Here is a 19266-nt window from a genome sequence, read left to right as displayed (position 1 = left end):
CAAATATAGATACAATCATGGTTGTAGAACTCGCTACTCGGTACCTGTTCAGCCGACTACCGAGTAGCGAGTACTCGGGAGTACTCGGATTCGGTAATTCATGTAGAAATATTTTTAGGGAAATAATACATGTCAAAATCATAAGTTAAAACTATAAATTGATTGAAATATATAACAAAATAAGATACATGTGAATACATAAAAACTGAAAAACACACAATGGTCTCACTTCGTGAATAATTACGGAAAATTTAAGATATATATATGTAGTAATAATCACATATGTGTGTGTTAAATAATAAATCATTAAGTATATTGTATATATTAATCACTGAGTTGGCCGAGTTTTACAACACTGTTCACTTCAGTAAGGGGCCGATCGGGGAATACTCGGATTATATAACTCGTCTCGGTAAGGGGCCGAGTAGGGAGTACTCGGTCGAGTAATCGGCCAACTCGGCGAGTTTTACAACACTGGATACAATATAAAAAAGAGGAACCTTTGATTACTTTCATGGTTACTCAATCAAAATGACAGAACAAACTCTATCTATTAGCAAAATCAACAAAATTTAAATCTATTATCATTAAAATCCATTTTAGAACATAGACAAAAAAATATAAATTTCTTCATATAGGCTTAGTACAATTTGATATTAAACTTTTATTTAGAATTGATATTCATGCTCCCGTTCTCCTAAATTTAAGAGATTAAAGACATAAAAATTTTCAAAATTCTATTTTAGTTATGGCAGAAACAAATATTGCAAACAGTCCAATTTATTTTAATTGTTATCCAAATATTTATGTATGATTATTTGATAAAAATATATTAGATACCTTGGTTTTAACGGTAGAAAAAATAAATTTAGCAATAATCTATCATGTTTTTAAAGCAAATACAAATCATAATAAGGCTTAAATGGTCAGAAATTACTCAATCATGTAATTGGAATTTACAAAACGTTGTTGAGCCAAAGGCTTTAGATTATTCAAAGCAAATTTCTAAAATGGTTGAACATAATGATGGATCAGTTGATGTAAATTTTTCTTGTATAAATGTTCTATTGTCACGTTTTTCAACAAGTTCAATTCTAGAAGTTAGCACCTCAAAACCTACGTTTTCAAAATCAAGGTCTTTAAAACCAAAATATGTTCATTATACTAATTCTATTCTAAAACCGCTTTATCAAGATGAACAAAATAGTGAAACTAGTTTACCTAGTCCCACCAAATCTGATTTTATATAAGAACTTCAAAATTATAAACAACAATTATAAGTAATAAAGTTCAAATAAATTGTAATTCTAAAAATCAATATTTTGTCACGTCACTCGAAAATCTATGGAGACTAGTAAAAGAAACTACAATAAATTTAAAAGAAAAAGAAGATCAAGAAAAAAAAATTGTTTTTAACAATTAAAAATAATCAATATTACTTTAAAAATATTTTAAAATTTTCAAAAGCTAGTTAATTTGTCAAGCTTGGACAACTAAGAAGAGCCGTAAGTTTTAATAAAACAATAATAAAAAACTTTAATAAATCAATAAGTAGATACTCTATAAGTCTAACAAAATATACGTGTTAAGTTTATGAGTTCTAAAATAAAAATTATTTGCTAAGTTTCGAATATTTTTTTGGCATAATTTAATTAAATAAAGATGGAAAATCATTAAAAATATAATCATACATATTGAACGAATTAAAAATAACAAATTTCAAGAAAAGATTAGTTTATTATGTTTTAAAAGAGAAACAATTGAATATTCACAAGAAATTATTCAAATATTAGTTTTGTTCAAGGAAATTTTAATTTAGGAAATAAAGATCTAATAGACGAATTGGAAATATATATATATATATATATATATATATATATATATATATATATATATATATATATATATATATATATATATATATAAATAAAAGTAGGATCGAATAGGAACCTAAAAAACCAGTAGGAACCACGAGGACACTTTTTACCATTAATTTTGAAATATGTGTAGCTGCGATAAATCAGATTTTTCCTTTTCATTTAAAATTCGCGGTGGCAATTTTGAAATTTCTGAGAATGTTTTTTGCTTTTCTTCTTAAGGGCAAAGTACTTGAGGACAAACTTGTCAATAATGCATTACAAAACCCAAGTTCATGTTCTTCAGCAAAAATTTCTTGATTGACATCTTCCTTCTTTTCTCCTCAGCCTCTCTCAAATGTATTACTGAATCTTATATTGTAGTCTAAATTTCGTTTCAAATCTCGTAAACTCATATGAAATCGATGTGTATTATGGAAATCGATGTGTATTATGGAAATTAGTCTAGATCTTCGTATTTTATCTTTTTTCTTTCAATTTCTTCGAATACTGAGACTTGCTGAACATTTGGGTTATACATTTGAAGTCAATGTAACCAGGTAAACTTGATTTGAGTACCTTTTCTCTGATTAATTATGTTTTTAAAATGTTACTTCGTTTTTTTGTTTGAAACCCTAGTTTTAGAAGTGTTTTTGGGGTTTTTGTTACTTTCCATTTCATCTTTGATCTTCTTTTACTTGAACTTACTTGATTTGTTCAAAAATTAATCTGAGCTTAGTATTTAAGCTTATGTTCTTTTAATATCATCAAACTTTGAGAACGATTACACATTTGTGGTATGGTTTCTAAGTTAATGGAATCAAGTAAACTCGATTTGAACACTTTTTCCATGATTATTTGTGTTTTATTTATAGCGTTCTTTTTGTTTGAAACCCAAGTTTCTGAAATAATTTTTGGCTTTTGTGTTGGTATTTTTTGTTTCATCTTTTGTTCTTCTCAGAGTTTAAATGCATTATTGATGGTAAATCTTGGTTGAAAGTTAACTGAAGTTTTTATTATCAGTTCATAAATATGATAAAATCCCTGAAGTTTTACAGCTTGGTAACATAAATTGACAGGGCTTTAGGATGATGCGGTTAATTAGATTTACATGAACGTGAAAGATTGTATCAAAGATATTTTTCAAAGTCTCCTCAATAGTGAAAATGAGAATGTTCTTCAGGTTATGATCATTATACTTTTTCTGTGTTGATTTTCATATTGTTTTACATGTCACCTTTTTATTGAAAATAATATTTATGCATCTATATTACATGATTCCTCTTTTATATAATTTAGATTTGGAGTTTAGTTTGCAATTATGGACACTAATTGGTATGGAAAAAAAGAAGGAATCACAACTTTGAATGATTTGTACACAACTTTATGGAGCAGTATGTTTAAGTTAAAGTGATTTCTTTGGCAACATCTTTGATGTTTTAGTTTTTATCCTTTAATTTGTAAATATTAGGGTTGTTATGAACTCAAGTAAGGTACATTGTTAGTTTTTACTAATATGTGAATTTGGATATGAAAGATAGTAGTTTGTATGTTTATGATTCATGTTATAAAGTTTTATGTTCCATTTTATAGAAATTTTCCATCTTATTGAAAGTTTATGGATTATGATGAGTAATTTGGATCATGTTTTTGTCTATCTTATGGAAATTTCCCAACTTATAGAAAATCTCCATCCTATAGAAAGTTCTATAATCCATCATCTTATGTTATTTTATAAAAATAGTTTTATGGGTTATATAATTTTGGATCATATCATGATCCAAAAGTTACTTTATGATTCATGTCTCATTTTTTAATCATAGAAGTTATATCATATGTAATAACTTTGGATCTTAAACGGTAGTTATTAATAGTTATCGCTGGAATTTTGATGATCGGTCTTATATAAATTGGCCATCGTAATAAAAATGCTTTCGATCATAGAAACTATTGATCATAGTTTAATAGACTTCTTGCAACATAAAAGTTTGTCTCTTAATTAAAATTCAATTATTAATACTTACAAGAGAAACCTTTATGATGCATATTATATGAATTGTCCAGCATAAATAATCAGAAAACGTTTGGAACATATTAAGTTATGGATCGTAGTCGTGATCCAAAAGTTTTTGATCATTGACTTCTTACAGCATAAAAAGTTTACCTCTTAACTAAATTTCAATTATTAATAGTTATGATGAAAACCTTTATGATGCATATTATATGAATTGTTCATCTTAAATAATCATAAAACGTTTGGATCATATTAAGTTATGGATCGTAGTTATGATCCAAAACCTTTTTATTCCTCTTATATTTTGGATATATAAACACTACATATTTTTTGGATCATAAACCATTTGAATCATTAACATTTGTAAAAGATTTTCTCCAAAAAAAGTTATGATTCAAAAAGTTTATGATCTTTATTTTGTGTCCAAAAACATTATGGATAAGAAATGTTATGAATCTTAATCTCTTATGATTCCAAAATTCATTTAGTTGAAAATATTATCATCCTAAGATGATCTAAAATGAAATGAACAAAATGAAATGATCCAAAATATTATAATTCAAATGTTATGATTCAAAAATGACGATTAAAAAACGTTATAATAAAAAATATAACTTTACAAAAATGTAGTAAAAATTATAAAACGATGAAAAAATCATATAAAAAACGAAGATTTTAACATAAGATAATGTATTTTTATGTTGTATTCTATGATGTTACGAACAAAATCATATATATATATATATATATATATATATATATATATATATATATATATATATATATGTGTGTGTGTGTGTGTGTGTGTGGGGCTAGGTTATAGTGTGGATGGTAAGTATTGTGTGAATGTAGGAAAGAATGTGGTCCAAGAGTTTAAAATACATATTCAAATAGAATAATACATATTCTGATTGAATGAACATTTTTTATAATTAGCATGCTTAAATAATACTACAACATATATTATCAATAATAACATTTTCTAAAGAATACACATTTTATGAAACTGATTATATTCTTTAAGAATCACTAGTTGCATTAATTCTTAAAGAATAACGCTATAAACAATAACTACATACATTCTTGAAAAAAAAATATGACTAATAATGGTTAAGAATTACATTTATTCTTAAAGATTAAAACTAAGAACGGTTAAAAAAAATCAAAATCTAACAAAAACACTACTTCAACTACTAGAAAAACAGCCTTTTACGACATGCAATCCATGACATGCACTGTTTTACGATACACAATAGTGTGTGTCCTAAAAATAATGTCATCTCTCCCAAAATTTGAAGGATTCAGGACACGCATTTTTGCATGCCCTAAATTTAGTGTCAAAAAAATAAAAATAAAAAACATGGAGGACACCTATCATAAAATCCAGTCGTCTAAGAATGTCGTTTTATAATTTTTTCATTAAACGCGCGTTCTTCATTTTTAACAGCTAAGGGGAAATGAATTCCCAAAAAATTAAAAACCCCGCCTCATGTTCTCCTCTCCATTGTTTCCACCGGCTGTCTTTCCATATTTTGACCTAATTATTCAAGCTCTGTGATTTCCAAGTCCGCTTTGAAATCTATTGTTACTATTTGAAATCAGATCCAATCCTACCATCGCCCAAGCCTTCTTGTCTCTCTCGGTCGCTACCTAGGGTTTTTATTGAAAGCTTGAATCGATCGACTGAGGTAACCAAAGGTCAAACGAACGGGGAAAGGGTTTTTTCAGTGAAATCTACTGTTACTCTTTGAAATCGGATCCAATCCTACCTTCGACCAATCCTTCTTGTCTCTATCGGTCGCGACCTAGGGTTTTTTCGTGAAATTTTGAATCGATCGCCTAGGGTAACCAAAGGGTAAGTGAACCAGGAAAGGGAAGCAATAAATCCAATACTCACTCTCAAATCGATTCTACTGGACAAGGTTTTAATTTGGGATCTCTACATTCTCATCGATTCTACTTTCATTCAAGCTTACATCAGTTTTTTATGAACCATTCGATCCCTAGATGGCACCGACTTATGTTTCCTGGTGATACAAGGTTTCTTCTTCCTCGCACTCGACATACTCTGGTAACAAAAGTCTACAATGGAAATCAATTGTAATCAATTGTGGCCAAGGTTTCTACTCTACCGACACCTGCTAGAAAGGGTTTTCTTTTTCTTTCTTACACCACTCACACACCGCAGACAAATCTTGATTAACGGGCAACACATAGTTGTTTAGGTTTGTCAACAAATTCTTTTACCTTTTATTTGTTGTTTTCTTCTCATAAATGCTTTGATATGTACGATTCATATTTTTTTTTAATGAAATCAGGTACATATGGATTTTGATTTCACTAGAGATATTTGAAGAACAAAGAATTTGGTTCATATGGGAACCCAATTGTCAACCAACCATTTTGGTATGTGGTTATCATAATGTTTGGGTAAAGGAATTAGAATATGGACAATCAAAGCTGGCCAACATACTGCACACTAACGAACTATCAAGGCAATTTAGCGTAATTTTAGTTTCACTTTAATATTGGACAAAATTTCTATGTAAAAGTTTTTTTAGTGAAATCGATTATTTTTATCTAATCAATCCTAACATAAGGTAAAATACATGAATGCAGGTGTATATATATATATATATATATATATATATATATATATATATATATATATATCATGTATTTCAAAAGAAACAACCCATTTACTTATCTTTCAAAGATTTTGATGAGTTTTTTTGTTTTGGACTTGGTGATGCAGATGTAAGTTGTATAATGTGACAGAAGATGAATATGGTCGACCTTTGAAACCAAATTATGTGGTAGGTTTATTATGTTGCTATGATGGAACACAATGCAAAGTGAAAAATGGAGTTGAAAGTGTGAAAAGAAACCTTTACCTAAAGTACACCGTTGAGTGGTTTGATTGGAGTGACTCCATAATACCTGTTAATATCTATTTGATGTCACAGATACTTGGGAGAACACTGGAATCCATGGTTGCTTGGTAAGTGGTAACTAAAATGAAACCAAAATTTTACACCTTTTTACTAAAATTTTGAATCTTACACTCTTACAGATTGAGTTTAATGTTGAAAAAAGTGAAAATGGAAGTGCAACTAATGACTTCACCAACATAAAAAAATCAAAAGCAAGTTTCCTAATTTCTGGTGATGTTGTCTATGGTGTTGCACATCTGCATAGTGGTGGAATAGGTTATGCTTTATATGGAGGGGTGAATATTTTAACTTTTTTGGAGTTGGGTGTTGTTTATTTTTTTAATCTTGATTTGTGTATAAAGATCAAAATTTATGAACTTTATTCAGGATGGACGTGTAATTTTCTCATCTAGAGCTATATATGGAGAAGGAAATGAAGCAGGAAATGAAGTTGGATATATTGTAGGAATGACCACATGTTACCCTAATCCAGGTTCTATAAAGATAACCAAAGATGAAGTTTTAAATTTGGAGTCTAATTACAACAGTGAAAAGAGCCATACGGGAGTTATTGGGCTCTTCTATATTATTGTTGCAGATTCTTCTTCTACTTTGGATGCTTCAGTTCAAGTAAGATTTTCTAAATCCCAAAACAGCCCTTTAAGTATGTTGCTATACATGGTAAATAATATAATAAGTAGGTTACTATCTTGCAGATTCATCAAGATTACGTGGTACCAATACCAATCTTCTTTTGGCGTGTAGCTGTGTTTGGATTGGCAATTTTTGCAGCTCTTGTTGTTTCTTATAGGAGACAAAGGCAAAGTGAGGATGACTACCATTCTATTGCAACTTCCACATAAACTGTGCTGGTTGGTATTTGGTAAAACTATATGTTTTACTTAAATGAATATGTGAAAAAAAATATAAGGATATGTTGCATAAGAAATAAAGTTAAGAGTTTTTAAAAATTTTCACTGTAATCATGTATGGTAGGAGAAAGAATGCTTTTGTAATATATGTGGGTGGCATGACAAGTATCATATAGAAAAAGTGACAAGGTATGATTTAATAAAAATATTAAAATATAGTTTAGTATAGTTTGTGGAATATTATAGCTCACCAATCACCACATGTTTGTTTTGTGGACCAATTGTGTACTTTAAAACCATGGTCATTTTGGTGATTTTTATACATAAACCGGTTTTAGTTCACTGCAGCAATCTCACATTTTAACCCAACCCTAATGTTTATGGTTGATTGTAAGTTCAGGTTGTTATGCTGAGCTTGAAATACGAGGAAGGTGCAGTGCAGGTAAAAGGGTATGCCATCATCTCTAATTTCCCATTCCCATTGTATTTTTGATTGAAGGAATTTCACAAATCCATTTTCAATTGATCTCAGGTGCTTGCTTCACTTATCATTAGATTGGCATTAGCAGAAACCTTCTGCCTTAACTGTGGAATACTTGTAACGCCCTGTTTCGAATAAAGTCCTAATTCGAGGCTGTGGCCCGAAGAGCGATCATCATAAGGATTAGGACCTTTATAAAGATAAGATTTAGGCCCATTTGGATGTGGGTAATGTAGGTATGTGACCCAATAGCTCGGTTTGCACTTTGGGGTCAAGGGTAAAACGAGAATGTTGTATTTGAGACCTCTTTTATGAATTTTGGATTTTAGTTCGGTTGGGTTTTAGGTTACATAAAGCTTATTGAAGTGTGGGGCTTCTCGTTACCTTTCCGTGGATATAAAGATCGTCGGAATCGGATTTATAAAGAAGAAGTTATGGCCTTCGGAAGTTTCGTGGTTTTCAGGCTTAGCCGAGTACACGGGGCGTACTACTGAAGAAGGCAGTACGTTGCGCGTACTGACCAGGATGGTCGCGAATGTTCTTTGGAGTACGCTGGGCGTACACCAATCAGATCAGAACCCTATTTTAGGGTCTTGGACCCTATTTAAACACCTTATTTCATAACCTAACCCTAATATCTTCAACCTCCACCCCTCTAAACGCTATAAATTGTCCTTAATCATCTATGGTGACATTTTGGAGCTCATGGAGTCCATTTTTGGAGTATTTGGTCCATTTCCAAGAAGGTGGAGTTGATGCTAAGATGGGGGGATCAAGGAGAAGCTTATGGATCTGGCTTTTGTGACTCATTTTCAGCTTAATGAAGGTATAAAGCTTGGAACTTTATCATTCATCTCTTATATCTACCACTTATGGGTTTTGGTCCCTTTTTGGTCCCAAAGATGAAGCTTTTTGGTTCAAATCTGATTCTTAGGCTTAGGATTGCACCCTTGGTGCTATTTGAGTCCCTAAGGCAGAAAGTTGCCATCTTGGAGGTCTTAATGGGTTCATGCAAGAGTTATGGCCTTTTTCATGGAAGTAGATAGCTATACTTTGAGTATTGGGTTCATGTGGGTCATATAAGTCACCAAGTCAGTGACTTTATGGATTAAGACGTTAAGTAGAAATCAGATCTGTAATTTGGTCCCTTGGTTTGAAGCATTAAGTTCTTTATAGCAAAAAGGACTTAACAGAGGAGTACGCTGGGCGTACAAGCTGGTACGTGCAGCATACAAGTCACGAACCTAGTACGCGCTGCGTACAACTGAGTACGCCCTGCGTACTCAGTCAAAATGGGTTTCGCTTATTGGGCTTCGGTGTAGGCCAACTGTTGGGCTTGTTTATCTTGGGCCCATTGGGTCATCAGGTTGTGGGTTGTTAATGATGTGGGAAAAGGCCCCGTAAGGATTTGTTCCCAATTTAGAAACTTGGGCCATGGTTTAGGCCACAAGTGTTTTTTTAGCATTTTGGGCTTAAGTGTTTGGATTATTATTGGACCATCGAGATGCTAGGTGGGTTTGACTAAAAAGAAGGATTTTGGCCTGATGGAAAGACCCATGTAGAGGTTTGGGCCCAATTTGGAAAATTAGGCCATTGATGGATTTATGGACATTATAGTGTTGGGCTTTTGTTTGAGTTGGGCCTTAGTTTTGGGATCATTCTGGGTCAGGGGTGGAATGATAATTTCACCCCATGCATTGATTAAGGATTATAGTATGGGAACCAATTTCCAATTGGGTATATTGATCGGTATTGATAGCTCAGGAAGTGGTCAGGGCAGCAGCTAAGGATTTCTTTCAGGAAGCTTCTGCATTCGAGGTGAGTTATCCTCACTATACTCAAGGATCTAAGGCACCAAGGCCGGCCCTTTGTTTTGTTATTGGGATTATTACTGTTGTGATATGTTAGTTCGGTATCCTGGTATATAGGATGGTTATATGCTAGTATGATCTGTTAGATCAGTATCATGGTAGATCGGATGTGGTTATGCTTAGTGACCTATAGTTGTTCTGACTGTTTGCATGCTAGTTGTTATGTCAGTTAGGTAGATCTGTAGGATTACTTGTAGTATTATGTGATTATTTGTATGTGAATTATTTGGATTATATGTCGACATATTATGTGGGATGGGTTGAGATGAAACTGCTCCATGCGGTAACCAACAAACCCAGGAGCATTCCAGATACGAGCTGAGGGAGACTTGTATCGTGGGCTCGATGGCAATCCAGATGCGAGCTGTGGGCCCAGAAGGCAATCCAGACTCACACTGTGGGCCTAGGGGTAATCCAGTCTGTAAAGCTGTAGACCCAGTACATGCTGTTATTTGTATATGTGTTACGTGAAGTGTATCAGTATGTTGGCATTCCAACCCAATGGTTGAGGGCCTGGGGTATTCCATCACGATGGATGATCGGACCCATAGTATGCTGCTTATGATTATATGTGTATTGTTGTCGGTATGGGTATTTTGGGGTAACTCACTAAGCTTTCGGGCTTACAGTTTCAGTTTATTGTTTCAGGTTCAGCGAATGGCCGCGGGAAGGCGAAGGCATGACCATACACTTCCTTGATTGATGATTAGGATTTCTGGGAACTCTGATGTTTAAATTATTTTGAAAACAAATTGTAATGACTGAATGGTTTTAAATGGTTTAAAAAGTTTTAAATTGGCTCAAATTTTATGGATGTTACAATACTTGCACTTGATGAACAACCCACCAATTTAGATGTTCCAAATGTCAAAAGTTTTGATGCTGCTCTCGTAAGGTACATTTTTTACTGTTGTAATTAGGGATGTTTCAAATGCTAAACGGGAGACCTTTGGTGCCATTTTTTATTTATCATTGTGATAATTTTGAGAAGTTGGATTTGTCGCTATCTAACTTCTTATAGTTACTGATTGGTTTCCTGTTATGTTTAACTCTTAACAGGTATCATTGCAACCTTCAATAGTAGTTTTGGATCGACACCTTCTAGCAGAAGATATCGTGTACGTGTTCTTGTGATGCTATTGTGGATTCGGGAACATCCTTGCTTACTGGTCCAACTGTATGTATCTCACGTGAAGCTTCTATTAGAACTATTAATCTCAAGGATTTCAAGTTTTTCATATTTCTTGTATCTAATTAGTTTAAAATTTTATGTTACAACTTATATTGATTTGTTTTATCTTTCCGTGCAACGATTATTTGTATGACATTAAATTTTATGCAATGGATTGTATTTTTTGTATATGATATTTTATTTTCTATTATGAGATATTAAATGCAAATTTAATTTGAAAATTAGTAAATCTATAAATAATATTTTTTTTAAACATTTAAAATTACGATACGCAAAAATGTGTGTCATCTTCATTTATGACATGGCCTTTCTTGACAGGGGCTTTAATGATACACAATACGAGTCGTAAATGCACGTCGTAAGGTTACGACACGCAAATGCATGTCATCTTCCTTTATGACAGGGCCTTCCTTGATACGCAAATGCATGTCATATATTTAATTAGTCTCCTTTTGATCACTTAATTAATTCCAAATTAATTCTTGATCAATACTAATTAAATAACATTATTAATATATTAGAACTTATAATATATTAATAAACCTTAAGTGTTATTTCTCTCATTTTGGTCTATCCAAATGCATGATGCCATGCAACCCAAATGGACCATGCTAATCGGGTCAAGTACATTCCAGAAATAGTTATGAACTTAGACACCTAATCCAACAATCTCCCACTTGGATAAGTCTAATAACTATATCTGCAAAAATAACTTCAGGAACCGATCAGCAATCGTAGCTCTTTCAAGGTCTCGCGGAACTGAGACGATGATGATACTCCATTTAAGATAAGTGATCATATAATCCTCTGTTCTAGATATCAGCCGGACAAATACATGGAACAATGTCTTACTTATTATCCAGCAGTTTGTTTCCCGATTTCCGATTTGTTTGACATAGAACTTAATTGAACAAATCAATCTTAGTTCTGACCGGGCCCGGTACATGGGTCAACACAAAATCATCGAGGGGCCCAGATATCGTTTCTAATCCAAGAAGGAACAGATAAACTTCGACTCATATGCTTGTTCTACTACTTGTTGAATCATACACAAAGGCACGTTTTATAACATCGAGTTACCAATGCGTTTACGTACAATCAATGTATAACCAACTCATAGGCAACAAGTCATATCTCTAGGTTTGAAGACTTATATGATATTACCGTCTCACGATCACTCGAGATAAATTCCATGAAGTGATACCAGTGAGCGTGGGTTAAATCCAATACTCAGAACTTATGAGCACTCATGAATGTTGCAGCAACTCTTGCTATGTCCCATACATTGGACATATACAATCCAGCTTCATGACAGTCTTGATTCATATCTACTTCCAACATATGACCGACTGTGGATGGTTTGAATAACTTAGTCATTCAGGAAGAGCGACTTAGTTATTCTGGAAGTCAAAACATGCAAAGTGAAACACAAGAATAATCGAATCAAATATGGTCTCAGAACTTATGAATATAAATAAAAACACCTTTTATTTATCACCATATTGATTACACATTATTCATTGTATACTGTTTCAAACTATCAAGTTTATACTTGAATTAAAACAATAGATGTCCCATGCTCCGAGCATGTACACTATGTTTTCTAAACACTAGTCATGACATACACCAAGTTTGCACGCTATGTTTGTCTAAACATTAGTTATGCCATACACCAAGTATGCACACTAAGTTTGTCTATGATCTTTATTCTGTGAAATAGATCGATTGAACATAATTCCAATGATACTCATTTCACAATCCCAAATCCTTACCGCAAATGCAAGAATTCCAAATTCCTGCCATTTACCTAAATCTGTTAGATTCTAAACTTATATGCATTGGTCCTCTTGTAATGATTATGCACAAAGTCACAAAGACTTGTCAACAGACATTACAGAGTATTCCAATGGAGATCACCTCCATGGAAACGAAGTCTCATATTCAAAGTTCATTGCCTTTAAACATTCTTCTTGCATTAAGTTTCCTAATCTTACACAGATTTAGTGAATAACTTCCACCTATGGGAATATTTCCATATTCCCCTTTTGACTATTACTCCTGAACAAGAGTTGCCTCTTTTCAGAATATGTCAATATGGTCCTTCCAAAATTAACACTATACTTCCAACTGTCCCTGAGCACCCAATATTTGATAAACCTTAGATTGTCCTCAACAGTTGCTTAATCAAATTAGTCATATCTAGTTCTAGTACTTTTTACCTCTTAATGCTCTGGGCATTTGGAAAAATTTAGAATAGATGAATATTATAGCACATGCAATCGATCCTATATCCGAAGCATATGGGACACGATTCATAAAGACATGATACTGGACCAGTCTTTTGCTATAATACTTCTATTTCTATTTGCCAAGTTCTCATAATTCAGATTATGAAGAGGGATGTCGTAATCATAATCGAATTTTTAGAACGCAAATAATGGACACATATATAGAATTTCCTTATGTTGAGCCATTCCAACATAAAATTCATATATATATCCTTAACTATAGATGATTAAAAACTCAATCTAAGCTTTTAGAATTGAAATGAAGTATAATTTCCTCTCCCTTAATTATAGCAAAACAACATTTTTCCCAATTGAAACCTTTTGTTTTCTATAATTAACATTGCTAACTTGCAACACTTATTATAATTATCATGCTCCCACTTGCATGATGATTATTATCATAAAACTTATGCTCCCACTAGCTTTGACATGTACTCAGAAATCAGCTGGACTTCTAGAAATCAATACTTTATTGACCTTTTTACCAAAGTTCATATTTCTGTTACGAGATGCTTTGATAAAACTTTATCAAAATCATACACCTTTCCTTAGATAGCACACATGTGTGTCTAAACAATTTCAGAACTATGAAGAGGGATGCCATAATCATAGTCTCAATTGTTTTGACCTTTGACATTCTTCACAAGTCCATGTTAGTGTGCCGGTTAACCACACACGCTCCACTAACGACTTTGAGAATGCAAATATCACACTTGCTATCTACCTAAAATCTACTAAGTGAAAGCGTTTCCTCACCATCATTTTCATGAATCGGAGAGAAAACTTATGACACTTTAGATTTTATGGTGTAAGTGTTCCTATCCATGTGAATTTGTCAAAACCATAATCACAAGACAAGGTTAGTGACAAATCCAAACTCTTATGGATTGAACTTGTGCAGTCTTAACTTCTTGCCACCTGGCAGCTCAAGGGCCTGCCATTGCTTCCAAGTTATTATGCAACCAATTGAGAACTCTCAGAGCTCATATGCAAAGCCAACTTTAACTGGAATGGGCACATAAATAGGAACATGTCAACACGATAGGTTATAAACCTCAAGTCGTGTGCTAGTGATAAACTATAGGTTTTTCTTCTTGATTAGATCTAGAAGCCTTTTCAAGATCTTTAAGACTCCTACTGTCTTCTTGACATATAAGAATCACTTGCAAAATATTCAAGAGATAGTGCGGATTCTTTATCAATACAAACACTTCACACAATTGGCCTTAGTTGGTCTTTGTTTTATCCAAAACATCACAACTTACCAATTTCAAATGTACAAGAGTAGGATACATTTTACTCTTACATTTGACAAGTGTTATAAACCTTTCTTGAAGATATGTCACTCAAGTTACAATCTTGGAGTATGACTCTAAGATTTGTTTTTGGAACGTAGGATGACTCATCTTCTTGATTTAACCACTTCAACAATTCATGATTCCTCTTCTTAGCCATAAGAATGCACTAAGATGTCCTTAGAGGACCAATTGTAATATGGTTTCTTAATCATTAAGATGATCACAAAACATGATACTAAAGTACTCTCCCATCTTTTCAGATTTGAGAAACTTTTATCTTTCTGCCTGATTTGATTCTTCTCATTCGTCCTGCAAAACATTGAAACTTTTCCAATGTTTCAGAATTATACTTTAACTGGTAAGTATAACCATATTTACTAAACTTTAGTAAATCATGACGAATAATCTTATCGATCTTTTGTGGTGAACTTGACCAGTGCACAAGAATGTGTACTCGATCCCTTAGTCCTTCACTTGACTCACATATACATGTAAACAAGGAATTAGTCTTAATTTTCCAAAGTTGAAAGTTCTCATTCATCATACTATACAACTTGCATGATTCCAAGTTTCGGTCCAATTGAAACCTTGGGTGATGAGAATCTTTCCTTATTTGATAAATTTAGACACTACCACAAATGAAAGAATCAAATTCACATTTCCATTATTGCTAGAAACATATAAACATCAATTTTCCATAAAACCCATTGCAAGGAGATATAAACTAAAATAAAATCAAAATTTTATTTATTTATAAAACGCGGAAAAAACTTTTTCCTTACAATGCAACTTTAAATGAAAACTATGCTTTACATATTTCCTAGCAATCTATCATAACTCCTAAGTAGTAGCTCAAGAATCCGATCTTCGAACCATGCGATTGAAATCCATCTTCGCGATCAGATTCAGCATACTCTTTCTTTAAGTGTCCTTCCCTTTGCTTGATTCTGCCAAACACCAAAATGTAACCGAGTCACATTTTGTATTAAGAATCATCAATAAGGAATTTAACAGAGTTAGATAGTGGACTTACCTGAAGCAGAATCAAACTTTCTGACTAGAACATCTCTCGGATCTTTCAGGTAGTTAGGACAGCTTTGCAACCAATACCCCTTCCTTTTTGGCAATAGAACCATATGGACCCTTTGGGAATGGTACACAGGACTATCTCAGACTTAGCCTTTCTCTTTACCATCTAGTCAACCGAGTTGACTATGGCCGATCCCTTTCCATTGGGAAGAGAAAGCTTTCTGGATTTCCAATGTCACCAATTTGTCAATGTCCATGGTAGTTTGGGAAGTTGATCTACTAATCAAATTTGCTTTACCAGAGCTCCAAATCATTTCTGATTCAGCAGCACCAAGCAAATAGATAAAATCATTAAGGGTCATGTCATAGTCTTTTACATAGTAGTCCCAAAGGACACTCACTATGTGACTTAGAAAGTGATTGAACAACCAACTTTCTCAAGACTTTGACACCCAACTCTCCCGGCTTGTCAATATGTGACTTCATCTCCAAGATGTGATCACACACAGACCTTGCTTGCCAAAAGGGCTTGAGTGACCTTGAACTTGTGGGTTAGGGAGAATAATTGGAGGAGGTGGAGGAATTGAAGTATGATTTCCATGATCCAGTCACGGGACATAATCTTCATTAGGAAAGCTTATTCAAGAGTTTTGGGAAGATCATAATTGTCTGAAACAGGCATCTTTTGGGAGATATTCAGGATAGTTGATTTAAAGTCCTTAATATAACACCCAATATGAAATATTAAGGATAGGACCCAACACAATATTTTATAACTTGGAAGAGAGATGCCGTAATCCAAGCTATAAAATATTTGAAGGTAGGCGAATGCCGATTCACCAATTTCCACCATGAAAAACGAAATAATTTATTAGGTTTTAATTGGTTTTGAAACTCCTATATCTTTTGAGATTCATTGAACTTTCAATGGCATGTTTCAATCTCGAGTGTGCCCTTCAGGTTTTGTGACTGGGATGCCGAGGATCACAAAACAAGGTGTGAAGTAACCATGCAAATTACTTGGTACCCTTAATTTATTACCCCTCAATCGATGTGCCGGTTACCCACACGCGCTCCATCGATACTATGATAAACATTAAGTTACCCTTTGCCTACCTTCTTAAGTCCAACTAGTGTGCCGGTTAACCACACGCGCTCCCCTAACCGACTTAAGCAAAGTGCAAAGTGTAATTTCATGGGTTAGCACCTTATTCACTTTTTCCTAAATTAACTAAGATTGGGAATTTATAAAAGGTTTAGTTACTTTATATTCATCATTAATACTTTTAATGAAGGGAGAATTCTAGTCCTTGTCCTACCCGTTCGGCTAACGACCCTCCACCGATCAAGGAAGCGGTGGGTGAGAGTGGACACCCATTAAGCTGTCATTTAATAGGCAGCAACCTTATACCCCCTTATAGACCGGCTTCGTGAATGATGTCTACTAACGGTAAGACTGACTTGCTCTTATATATATATATATATATATATATATATATATATATATATATATATATATATATATATTATTAACTTATAATATTATAAAGTATAAGGGTTGATTTTTAACTTTTAAAATTCTAGGGATTGGAACTAAAGTTTTTAAAGTGACTTTACATGTTCCAAAACTTGAGGGCAAGTTTTGTAACTTTCAAAACTTTTCATCTTTCATAACTTATGAGTTAATGGTTTAATAAAATCAGTGACTTTTCATTTTATGTAACCTATGTGTTTAATAATGGACTTTAAAAGAATGACTTTTGGTAATCCATAACTTGAGGACAAATTATGGATTCAATTAAAACACATAATGATCAAGAATTAAACTAACAAGTAAGTTACAAATAATTACTATGATCTTCTAAACTCATAAGTTCATGAACATGCATATCAACAATTTCAAGAATCATAAAATTAACCATATAAAACTTGAAATTTTGATAATAGCTATTGAAAATGGATTCACATAACCATTACACCATCGAAAACAGGTTTTATAAGACCAAAACAGTTTAGGGTAATGTTTCTAGTCCATTTCCAGCAGCAAAAGTCGAAAAACTGCATTTTGGGGCTCCTACTCGTCGAGTGCATGAACCAACTCGACGAGTAGGATGAGTTTGTGCTTGGACTCGTCGAGTCCCCCCATGGACTCGGCGAGTCCACTGTCCAGACAACAAGTTTTTCAGCTTTTTTCACAATTTTGCATCAAATATAAAGCAAACAAGCCTAGGCTCTGATACTACTGTTGGGTTTTGAGCATTCTAACACTCCTATGGTGTACATGCAACCCTAGAAACCTTGGATCTATGTTTTATCTATGATACATGCAAAATTGATTTTCCAAGGTTCTTAACCTATCTAGCATACATGGGGAACTTTTAAACATAAAAAATAGTAAGAAATACATACCTTTAGCTGCTTGGATTCCTTGAGAACCTTATGAGCCTAACACCTCAAGTGTGATGCCTCAAATGTCTCACACAACACCAAATACATTTGGAATAACCTTGAGAGAAATGGAACACTTCTAAAATCGGCTATGCCCTCTTGTTCTCACACTAGTGCCGATTTTGGTTGCTCACATATTCCTTTTATAGTGTGTCATAAGTATGGTTACACCATGTAAACCCTAACTTGACTTGGCTCTTCATTTCCATGATCCATGGGTTCAAAGACACCATGGAGCATCCATGGAGCATCCTATGGGTTTTAGCCCAACTTGATAATCCATGGAGCATTAGCCCACTATACAAGTATGGGTGATTTCCACAATCAACCCATATATTTAATTAGTCTCCTTTTGATCACTTAATTAATTTCAAATTAATTCTTGATCAATACTAATTAAATAACATTATTAATATATTAGAACTTATAATATATTAATAAACCTTAAGTGTTATTTCTCTCATTTTGGTCTATCCAAATGCATGATGCCATGCAACCCAAATGGACCATGCTAATCGGGTCAAGTACATTCCAGAAATAGTTATGAACTTAGACACCTAATCCAACAGTTACAAGTAGGTATCAGAGCCTTGGTTTGAGTGAATTGGAGGAACACTCGTGTGAATCCAGTCTCAAATCAAGGAAGGATTTTCAAAATGATTTTAAATGATTTTCAAAATAAGTAAAAGATGATGCGAAGTGTACGATCAGCCGGAGCCAGTAAGTAGACCCCAAAATACCATATGGTTATTGGATATTGTGATATGGTAGAACATGATGCTAGTACTAGGCTAGGGATCTTCAGGAATTGCATGATAGAATTGCCTGATTACATGATGCCTGCTAGCCTAGGGTTTTCCATATATGAGATTGACATCATTACTGTAGTTGCTTGTGTATGCATCACGATTGTACATAATTAAGATCTTATAGCCTGAGAATGTTTGATTTGGCCTTATGTTCTGTTCTTGTTGATTAGGTGCT

General features: G+C 33.2%; 1 protein-coding gene across 1 annotated transcript; it reads left to right on the top strand.

Annotated features, from left to right (window-relative positions):
- The first annotated feature begins 5957 nt into the window (after positions 1-5957).
- LOC145140688 (uncharacterized) lies at positions 5958-7666 on the top strand. Its single transcript, XM_079074095.1, has 7 exons — positions 5958-5989; positions 6189-6365; positions 6626-6744; positions 6837-6871; positions 6944-7099; positions 7191-7433; positions 7520-7666. Exons 1-7 carry the CDS (start codon positions 5958-5960, stop codon positions 7664-7666), a joined length of 909 nt encoding a protein of 302 aa, XP_078930221.1.
- Positions 7667-19266: the final 11600 nt, after the last annotated feature.

This window comes from Lactuca virosa, chromosome 9 (genome assembly GCF_052849685.1).
Source record: "Lactuca virosa cultivar CGN04683 chromosome 9, Lactuca_virosa_CGN04683_v6, whole genome shotgun sequence".
Classification (NCBI taxonomy): Eukaryota; Viridiplantae; Streptophyta; class Magnoliopsida; order Asterales; family Asteraceae; genus Lactuca; species Lactuca virosa.
The sequence above is the reverse complement of the archived record's forward strand: the minus strand, read 5'-3'. Positions and strand labels throughout refer to the sequence as shown.